The following is a 10,028-nucleotide window of genomic DNA, read 5'->3' as shown; positions in this document are numbered from 1 at the left end:
GAATAAGTTCCGAAGGCATTAGAACCGAGAACGAAGATTTGAAAGGAAGACATCGGTTAGAAAAGACAACATTCAATGAGTAGCCATTACAAAGAATCTCTGTATGAACGTTCAACCATTATGTAGCCATCAATTGGGTTTTATTCTTATTCAAGAAGAGTTTGATTTGGTGATCTTGTCTCCATGTATAGAGCTATAAATAGGAGAATTTGTATTCATAGTTAGACACGAAAAATCATCTGTACTAAAAAGGCTATAATTTGCTCTTACTGTATCAAATTATTCTCTTTCTTTGTGTTCTTTATATTGTTCTTATTACTACTTCCGGAGAAGCAATATCTACGGCCAGAATTGTATTTTCTTCAAGTTATTTTAATAATCTTATTTCTGTTCTTGTTATTTTCATATTCTCTTGGATCAAATTAATTCACATGTCTATAAATCACGTTACAAATTCAATTATATCGTTTTACAGGTAAACACACCTAATTTTCATTTCATGTGAACCTATGTTTTTTTTTAATCCGTGAAAATTGTTATTCTTAAACTAAACTGTAAAAATAATTCGGTGCGAAAGAGGATCAAAAGTAAAAAAAAAAAAAAAAAAAGAAAAAGAAAATCACACTATCATTCCTTTTATCTTTTCCCCTTTCTAATATTTTATGCTAAAATGGAAGTAGATATTTGCTACCATTTAACATGGTAGTGTTATCACCACAAGCATACCTACCAAGTTGTGCCAAATTTTTAGCAGAAAAGGATGAGGTTTCTCTTTCTCTGTTCGTTGTCTACACGGTGAGCATTCAAAATTTCATATGCTCACTTTCTCGAGTATTAGCTTCTGTCAAGTGTAATACTCCCTTGTATGGCAAATCTTGAGAATTATTCAAGACCCTATCATGTTCTGAATTTTCTGTATCTCATGTCACAGTTAGTACCTCCAAGCTTGTAAGTACCTGCTTTTATTTGCCCTATTTCAGTATTAAGAATTGAAAGTTAGGGAACTTTCTTGAAATCCTGTTTGTAGTTTTCAAGAATTTTTTAACCCTCTGTTGGAAGATATGGATACATTGTTGAAAACCCCAAATAAGCTTGAGTTTTTGCACCCACTTCATGGATTTTCGGTTAAAGCTAGCTCCTTTAACTCTGTAAAGCCCCATAAGTTTGGTTCTAGGAAATTTTGTGAAGATTGGGGTAAAGGGGTTTGTGTTAAGGCTAGTAGTAGTACCCTTTTGGAGCTTGTACCTGAGACCAAAAAGGAAAATCTTGATTTTGAGCTTCCTATGTATGACCCTTCAAAAGGTCTTGTTGTAGATCTAGCTGTGGTTGGTGGTGGACCCGCTGGACTTGCGGTTGCACAGCAGGTTTCAGAGGCTGGACTATCGGTTGTTTCAATCGATCCATCGCCGAAATTGATATGGCCCAATAACTATGGTGTTTGGGTGGATGAATTTGAGGCCATGGATTTGTTGGATTGCCTTGACGCTACATGGTCAGGTACTGTTGTTTATATCGATGACAATACAACTAAAGATCTTGATAGACCTTATGGAAGGGTTAATAGGAAACAGCTTAAGTCCAAAATGATGCAGAAATGCATACTAAACGGTGTTAAATTCCACCACGCCAAAGTTATAAAGGTAATTCACGAGGAAGCTAAATCTATGCTGATTTGCAATGATGGTGTAACTATTCAGGCAACGGTGGTTCTTGATGCAACTGGCTTCTCAAGATGTCTTGTTCAGTATGATAAGCCATATAATCCTGGATATCAAGTAGCTTATGGCATATTGGCGGAAGTGGAGGAACATCCCTTTGATACAAGTAAGATGGTTCTCATGGATTGGCGAGATTCGCATCTTGGTAATAATATGGAGCTGAGGGAGAGAAATAGAAAAGTTCCAACTTTTTTATATGCCATGCCATTTTCATCGAATAGTATATTTCTTGAAGAAACCTCACTTGTTGCTCGTCCTGGATTGCGTATGGACGATATTCAAGAAAGAATGGTGGCTCGTTTAAATCACTTGGGTATTAAAGTTAAGAGCATTGAAGAGGACGAGTATTGTGTAATTCCGATGGGAGGCCCTCTTCCTGTATTACCTCAGAGAGTTGTTGGAGTTGGTGGTACAGCTGGTATGGTTCATCCCTCAACAGGTTATATGGTAGCAAGGACCCTAGCTGCAGCTCCGGTCGTCGCTAATGCAATAATTCAATACCTTGGTTCTGAGAAAGACCTTTTTGGTAATGAGTTATCTGCAGCTGTTTGGAAAGATTTGTGGCCCATAGAAAGGAGACGTCAAAGAGAATTCTTTTGCTTCGGTATGGATATTCTTCTGAAGCTTGATTTACCCGCTACGAGAAGGTTTTTCGATGCCTTTTTTGATCTAGAACCTCGTTATTGGCATGGCTTCTTGTCATCTCGGCTGTATCTTCCCGAGCTTATATTTTTTGGGCTGTCCCTTTTCGCTCGCGCTTCAAATACTTCCAGAATAGAGATTATGACAAAGGGAACTCTTCCTTTGGTAAATATGATCAACAATTTGATACAGGATACTGAATGACTTGCCAGGAATCTTGTTGAATATTACATAGCATGTGTTAATACACTGCTCTCTTCTTCTTTTTTTTCCTTTTTCTTTTTCAAATAATTGCAATAGTAACTATTTCCATTTTCTGATTGTTACTCACTATTGTGGTTGCCATTTTATTTTCATTCTCCTGTCTTCCCCGTTTACTGAGCTTGTTGCGACTTTCCAAAGAAGACAGTGCTAAAATGCCTGCTGATGAGAACACTGGTTTAGTTAGAGCAACAAGTATCATGAAGTAAGAGTTCCTGCAGGCAGAAAGTTTAGTTTAAAATTATAAGAGAAATGAAATGATGATACAATTAAGAAATTTATTCTTTTCAGTTATGTCTTTGTGTAAAGACACATCTGCATATTCATGTTTATATACACAAGTAGAAGTGTAAGTTTAATGTGTAATTGCAGTTGTAGCGTGGATTGAATGTCGGAACATTCTGAAGTGGTGTAGAAAAACTATAATACTCCACTATTTGCAAAACAGGGAAAATCATATGCATATTTTTCTCTAAAAGTTCTGATCATAGTATTAAACATCCAGTCTAACAAATTTGTTGACATGGGATGATAGAATACTGATTGCCCCTTCACTTTTCTAACAAACTTGTTGACAAAATAATCTCAATTCTCTCCTCTGTAAGACAAACCTAACTTTTCCTCCAACTTCCATGAAACAAAAGAAGAAAAGTTGTTGCAAGCAAAGAAATAAAATGCTAAAATTGTAGCTTAGTTGAGACTATATGTGCGTCTTTGTCCTACTATCATAGTGTTCCTGGATCATCTCTTCTTGTCAAAACTTGCATGTTCATGTCTGTCCATGCGACTGTCCCTAAGGAGGAGTTTCCTTGACATCTATGGGGCTCTCAGTGAGTGATTTCATAAAATTGGTGCAAGTCAAAGCACTCAGTCAGAGCATTATCTGACTGAAAAAGTTTTGAGTACAATGTTCTTCAAAGAATCAGCGTGGCTTGACTTAAAGCAAATCCCCTCGATCTGCTCTAGATTAGTGAATAGATTTCTTCACATTGCATTCATCACTGAGTTTTCTTCTTTTCCTGAGCCACTGAGATTTAAGAAAAGGTCATGGGGATGACTGACTTGACTACTCTTTCCTGTGTGTGTTGACATCCAGTGAACTATGACAAGTTTGATAAACAAGTAATCTCTTTAAAGCCTCAAGAAAATGAACAAACTCCCACTTCACTTGTCCTTTCTTTCTGCTTGCATTTCCCAAAGGTATATTATTCAAGAAATTGCTGAGGGTTTCATCACTTGCCACTTTGTCAAAAACATTCATCACATAGATACACGCTTAATATTTGAAAAAACCGATACGTACATAGTACTCCCTCCGTTTCATATTATATGAGGTAGTTTGACTCGGCACGAAGTTTAAGAAAAAAGAAGAAGACTTTTGAAACTTGTGATCTTAAAAGCTTAAGGGGTAAAAAATTTGTGGGGTCATGGCATTTGTGTGGCTATAAAAGCTTCTCATTAAGGGTAAATGGGTAAAATGAAAGAGTTTAAAGTTGAATTATTTTCAAATTTAGAAATGTGTCATTTGTTTTGGAACAGACTAAAAAGAAAAGTACCTCATTTAATATGAAACGGATGAAGTATATAATAAGGCGACACTACTTGAAAGTAATGTCAAATAAACATCAATTTGGAACAAAAAGTAAAGCTTTAGAATTTCTAAAGCCCCAGACCTAAAACCCTTAAACAAGCTAAGTTGTGATAATAGACAGATATATATCCTTGCTCAAAAACTCTGCTAAGTGGTGGTAAGTACTATTGAAATGAGTATATGATACATAAAATGGGAATCCCCCTACCAAAACATTACTAATCCAAGAATCATCATGGAATATTAATGTCGTCATTTATGTGGAGGGACAAGACTTTTTATTGCCATGTGTCGTCACTTTCATCATAATATGCAATGAGCAGAAAACAACTGATCACAGAAAAAAAGTAGTATTAATGATAATAGTACAGTACTTCTGATCTTAGATCATACAGCATGTATAATGTGATCCATACTGTGTGTAGGCTACACTTTGGAAAGAATTGGAACACCCCCAAAAATAGAAAAGAACCCAAAGATAACAACGTAAAAAGAAGACCAATAAAACTGGACTGCAATGACCTAAACACCTGATGTAACATTCCTGAGATATATCTTTCTTTTTCTCGTACAAACTGATGAACTATGACAATTATCAAGAATTGACCTAACATTATTTCATGTCTTCATATAATATATTTTTCTATATTTCCAACAAAAAGTAAGTCTCATTAGCAAATTATCTACACTGCCGCTTAGCAAAATTTGGTGCAGATACCAATTTCTTTAACAATGTTTTCAATCTTCTGGCGCCAATTCCAGGCCTTAGAACGCCATATTTCTCACCTTGGAGACTAAAACAACCTCGCTCATCGTCATTGATGCACCATCCTCCAGCTGAGAACTGTCCATTTCGTCTTCTGAGAATGTCACGATCAATTTTATTAAGGACAGGATTGTTGTTCTTAAACTTCCGGGCAAATGGCCTGTTGCTTAAGACCATTCTTCTGTAATCCTTCGGACCGAGGGATCTGGGGTGCTGTCTCGGAGGGTTGTCCCAAGTAATGTAGTGAAGATCATGGTTCACTGTGGTGTTTTTGTATTCCTCGGAGTTGCATATGACTGTTTGGAAATAACCCTCTGGTGATGACACAAAATTAGTGTAGTAGAGAAGAAGAGTTCTTGGAAGGTTTTCCCAGCCTATTATGCAGTATTCTGCAAAGGATCTGGACAATACTGTCCAAGCTGAACCTACAAATAGATTTTGTGTTAGTTCTATCTGATGGAAATAAACATAAAATATCGAAAAATAGGGAATAACGATTCCGCACACAATTCATCGACAAACTGACGAGGAAATGTCAAGTCTAATTTAGAGTTTAACTTCTATACAATAACAACGTATCAAATCACCTAAAAAATAACAATAAGTAAACATCAATAAAAAGTGTGATCAGCAATCTTGAAAATAAGGTAGGTTACGTGCTACAACAAGTTAAATACACTAAGTGTGAAAATTATTTATACCATCACTATATGTAAGTTAAACCCTTGGATTTAAACTTCAGTCAAATCTCCTCCAACCCCAACATGAAAGAAATAAAAAACAAGGAAAAGAGTAGTTGTTCTCCAGTCATGGTCTGTCTAATTACACACATCTGGATATATTAAAGAATATTCGAGCGAAGGTGGGGTGGCGCCCGTGAAAGACAAAATGTGGAAAGCAAGGCTTAGATGGTTTGAACACGTACAGAGGAGAAGCCTTGATGCCACAGTTAGGAGGTGCGAGCGATTGGCCTTGACAAATATGAGAAGAGGCAGAGGGTGGCCTAACAAATATTGGGGAGAGGTGATCAGGTAGGATATAACGCGACTCCAGCTCACCGAGGACATGACCTTTGATAGAAAGGTTTAGAGGGCGAACATTAGGGTCGTAGGTTAGTAGGTAGTTGAGCGTTTTTCTACTCCGTTGTGGGTGTTAGGCTAGTTTGTTCATGTCTTGCTTTAGTTTGATAGTGGTACTTGTTGTGTTCGTACTATTTTTCGGCTCCAGTTTACTAGTACCTTCCCATTATTCTGATTATTGTTATTGCCTTTTCCATTTATTTTTCTGAGTCTTAGGTCGCTCGTACTATCTTCCTGACGTATGTTGTTGTTACTATTCCATTACCTCTTTTTCTTCTCCTTGTGCCGAGGGTCTTTCGGAAACAACCTCTCTACCCCAGGGTAAGGGTAAGGTCTGTGTACACACTACCCCCAGACCCCACACGTGATATTATACTAGGTTGTTGTTATTGTTGTTTGGATATATAAAAGTATAGATCATGAGAAATGAGCTAAAGAAGATTATGATAAAATAAATTGGAATTGTTGAAATCTTGAATCATCCATAAAAATGAAAAAGAAATAAAATCAAAAATCTTGAGTCTTATATATACAATTATACACATACAAATTCAAAAGGCAGCACAAGCATGTGCCATCAAGTTCTATCCATCAAAGTAGAATTCTCACTAGAGGTGGTGTATCACAATACGAATACAATTAAGATCTAGGCCTTGCGACACTTTTGTACCTTAATAACTTTAGGTGCTAATTAGATCTTTAAGAAATAAATTCTCGCAAAGCACTAAGATTTTAATTTTTCAGTACTACCATAGAGCACAATCTAGGAACCCAAAAGAAAGATTCCACTTGAACCAAGTGGAGAGCATGTGTCTATGACATTAACATGTGCATTTTCTTGATAATGTAGCTCAAACTAGGTTTTTTTAGTCTTTTAATACTTTTACCTTTGTTACTGCTTAGTTTTTGTCTAATGGAACTCATTTCTATGCTGCTCGTCTCTTCAAAAACACCGCGGGGCGTGTGTCGATGGAGGACCTGACAGGAGTGCGTCAACATTTTAGGAGGGTCCGAGCTAGATAGCTTATTTTATGAATATCTTGTTTTTTAGTAAAAGTTTTAATCATTTAGCTTGAAAAAAGGTTACTCATTTTGTTGTTATATATAGTTAAACCTTTTCAAGGCAGCAAATAAAAGTAAAAGCTATTTTCCTCTTCATTGAAATGAGGATTAACGGTAATGGATAAATAAAAATGAAGATTTAATAAGTCAGAAGATACTAATTAGACCAACTTTCTGGTTTTAAATTCCAAAGAATTCTATTTTTCTTAGCATTTATTTCAAAATGTATCTAAGATTTAGTAATTTCTTCAAATAAGTTTATATACTAATATATTTTGCAAAAGGTATTTCAGTCCCTCCTTTTATGGTCTTTGCTGTCTTCAAGAGTCACATGCATGGGTTCATTGGATGTCTTGCCACTTCCTTTATTTTATTATCTCTTAGAATATTTGAAGCCATAAATAATGAATAAAAAATTCAAAGAAAGATAAAGAAAAATAACCTGTATAAAGCTTGAAAGCAGTTGGAAGACTTCTTTGCTTGATAACCCACCAGATCTCTGATTTGTTTAAACTATGTAGACCAGGGTCTATTATAATTGGCTTTCCTCTCTTATTCCTACATTAAGATAATATTTTTGTTAAGCACTATAGATTTTCTGAATAAAATATTTAACATTTATAATAATTACTAAAAAATAAAAGAAAAAAGAACTTACAGTTTCCAACCCATGTGGCTGGTGTGTTGTACAAAATTTAGATCCCTTGGTATGTCAGAGAAGGCATGGATCAGATCTGAGACCATGATGAGAAAACTTTAAAAGAGAGAATTATAAAAAAAGTAAAAATACAATTGAAGTATTGAACTCATCTTGGAAAAACAATATTTAAAGGCTTTCATACATTTTTGTATAAAATAAACAAAGTATTCTTTACTACATTTTGAGAAAATGAAATGTGAAGGAATCAAGGAAATCCTTTTTTTTTTGCCCTTCTAAAAAACACAGGAATAAAATAATTATCATAAAAAGAATATCTTTAACACATTTTACCAAAATGTGAAGGAATCACTTGTCTTTATTTCTCTAAAACCAATTGAAGAATGATAAAACAATATTTTCTTGGCCAAAAAATAGTGAATGTGAAGGAATAAATTCAAAAGTTTTACTTAAAAAATCCCAAAGGCAAAAAAATTAGGAAAAATGCTTATATCTACAAATGTACTAGAAAAAATACAAATTTTTAGTCAAAAACCCCAATTAAAAAAAGCAGTCCGGTGCATGCAGTCCTACCGCAGTCTTACCTGCATTTCTACAAGATACTATTTCTACGAGAGACTATTTATACGGTTCACATTTACCAGCTAATTTTTTTACAAAAAAAAAAAAGAAAAAAAAAATAGAGGCACTCACCATACCATCTTGAGTAACTAAAGGATAATCAGAGGCACTGAGATTAATAAACCAATCCCATTTAGCAGTCCTTAAAAGCATAGACATTGCATGAAGTGTAGTAGCAAGCATAGTTGGCCCTCTATATGTTACTAAATTAGGTTTTCCCACAATCCAAACATTATTAATTTCTCCAAAAACAGTATTTCCACCCACAAATCTAGAAATCTCTTTGTGCTCAGCTTCTGGTGCATCTAAATCCAAATGAATCAAGTAAAAATTCCCAGGATGGTATAGAGAAAACATCAGCCTTTTTAACTTTGCTACATCTCCTTTAGAAGCAGAGATCAAGTAAGCAAATTTTACAGGGTAAGGTTTACTAGTATTAGAAATGATGAAGCTTTTAGTTGGCTTGAAAATAGTGATTGGTGATTGAGATAATTGGGTGGGTATGTAAACAAGAATGAATAGAACTGAGGTTAGAATGAAAGAAAACATAAAAAGTTTGATACCCATTTCAAAGATTTAGCTAAAAAATCAAGAAATTTGAGAACTTTGTGAAGTAAGTAGTTCTTGTTCTGCTAGAAATTAAATGGAGGAAAAAATGGCTGCCTCTAATATTGGGTAGTTGGGGTGGAGGGGGGTGGAGGGTAGTTAATGGATGTTGGTGAAGGGAGGTTAAATAAAGAGAGAATATAATAGCAAAAAGGCAAAGGAAGAGTGTAGATGAGTTCTTTGGTTAGTTTGTTCCTTTCTTGGAAGTAAAGTGTGGAGAAAATGAGGTGAAGAGAACTCAATTTGTCACTATTTTCAAGGGGTTGGGTATTAAGTCACTTTTGTTAATGGTGATCATTTGACCAAATTTCCCACCTAATGTTGCTTTTAAAAACTACTCACTTTCTCCTGTTTCTACTTCTTCCTCCTTTCTGTTTTATTTTCTTTTTCCTTTTTAACTTATTAAGTTGCAAGCTTATTCGATCCCGAGAAATAGGATATATATAAGTCGGGTTAGTTCGAATTTTATAATTACCAAATCAAACTAATTGTGTCGGATTATTACATTTAAAGACTAAATCAAATTTATAAAATTCGGGTTTTTCAATCTCGAGTTTTCGGGTTATTCGGGGGTTTTCAGGTTTTTTTCCGGTAAAATCTTCGTAGAACAAAACATATAACTTGTGCTCAAAATATTTCTTTAATCCTAGTAAGATACAACTATATAAAGTATTTTTCAAGAAAATAATACAAAATAGGAGATGTGTCATGGCATTATCCTAAAATATTCAACAATAAAGACAATAAAATTATGTAATATAAATATTGCTAATTAAAAAGATATAATAAAAATAAACATAATCTAAAAGTACTAAGTCATGCTAAAATAAATAGACTAATAAACGAGTATTAATTACATGACTAAACGCTAAAGAAAAATAAAAATAGGTTATGCATTTTTATCTAAATTATTGCAAAACAAAAAATAGATATTCAATACATTCCCGTTCGTAGTATTGAATTGAATATCTTTTGTTAGCACTAGTATTGATTTGATTTTGGTTTGGGCTTTTGTTAGTATTAT

At 34.5% G+C, this 10,028-nt stretch overlaps 2 protein-coding genes across 3 annotated transcripts; one reads left to right on the top strand and one right to left on the bottom strand.

The window, feature by feature from the left end:
• The first annotated feature begins 667 nt into the window (after window positions 1-667).
• Window positions 668-2,716, top strand: LOC107809095 (lycopene beta cyclase, chloroplastic-like). Its single transcript, XM_016633695.2, has one exon. It carries the CDS (start codon window positions 1,062-1,064, stop codon window positions 2,562-2,564), a length of 1,503 nt encoding a protein of 500 aa, XP_016489181.1. The 5' UTR covers window positions 668-1,061; the 3' UTR covers window positions 2,565-2,716.
• Window positions 2,717-4,546: 1,830 nt separating this feature from the next.
• Window positions 4,547-9,208, bottom strand: LOC107809081 (beta-glucuronosyltransferase GlcAT14A-like). 2 transcript variants are annotated; one of them, XM_016633685.2, is made up of 4 exons: window positions 8,476-9,208; window positions 7,778-7,853; window positions 7,562-7,677; window positions 4,547-5,397 (listed from the first exon to the last, which is right to left on the bottom strand). In XM_016633685.2, exons 1-4 carry the CDS (start codon window positions 8,963-8,965, stop codon window positions 4,892-4,894), a joined length of 1,188 nt encoding a protein of 395 aa, XP_016489171.1. In that variant the 5' UTR covers window positions 8,966-9,208; the 3' UTR covers window positions 4,547-4,891. The 2 variants fall into 2 exon arrangements, with proteins under 2 accessions (XP_016489171.1, XP_016489165.1); XM_016633679.2 differs by having other exon boundaries at window positions 4,547-5,403; window positions 8,476-9,204.
• Window positions 9,209-10,028: the final 820 nt, after the last annotated feature.

This window comes from Nicotiana tabacum, chromosome 5, assembly GCF_000715075.1.
Source record: "Nicotiana tabacum cultivar K326 chromosome 5, ASM71507v2, whole genome shotgun sequence".
NCBI lineage: Eukaryota > Viridiplantae > Streptophyta > Magnoliopsida > Solanales > Solanaceae > Nicotiana > Nicotiana tabacum.
The sequence above is the reverse complement of the archived record's forward strand: the minus strand, read 5'-3'. Positions and strand labels throughout refer to the sequence as shown.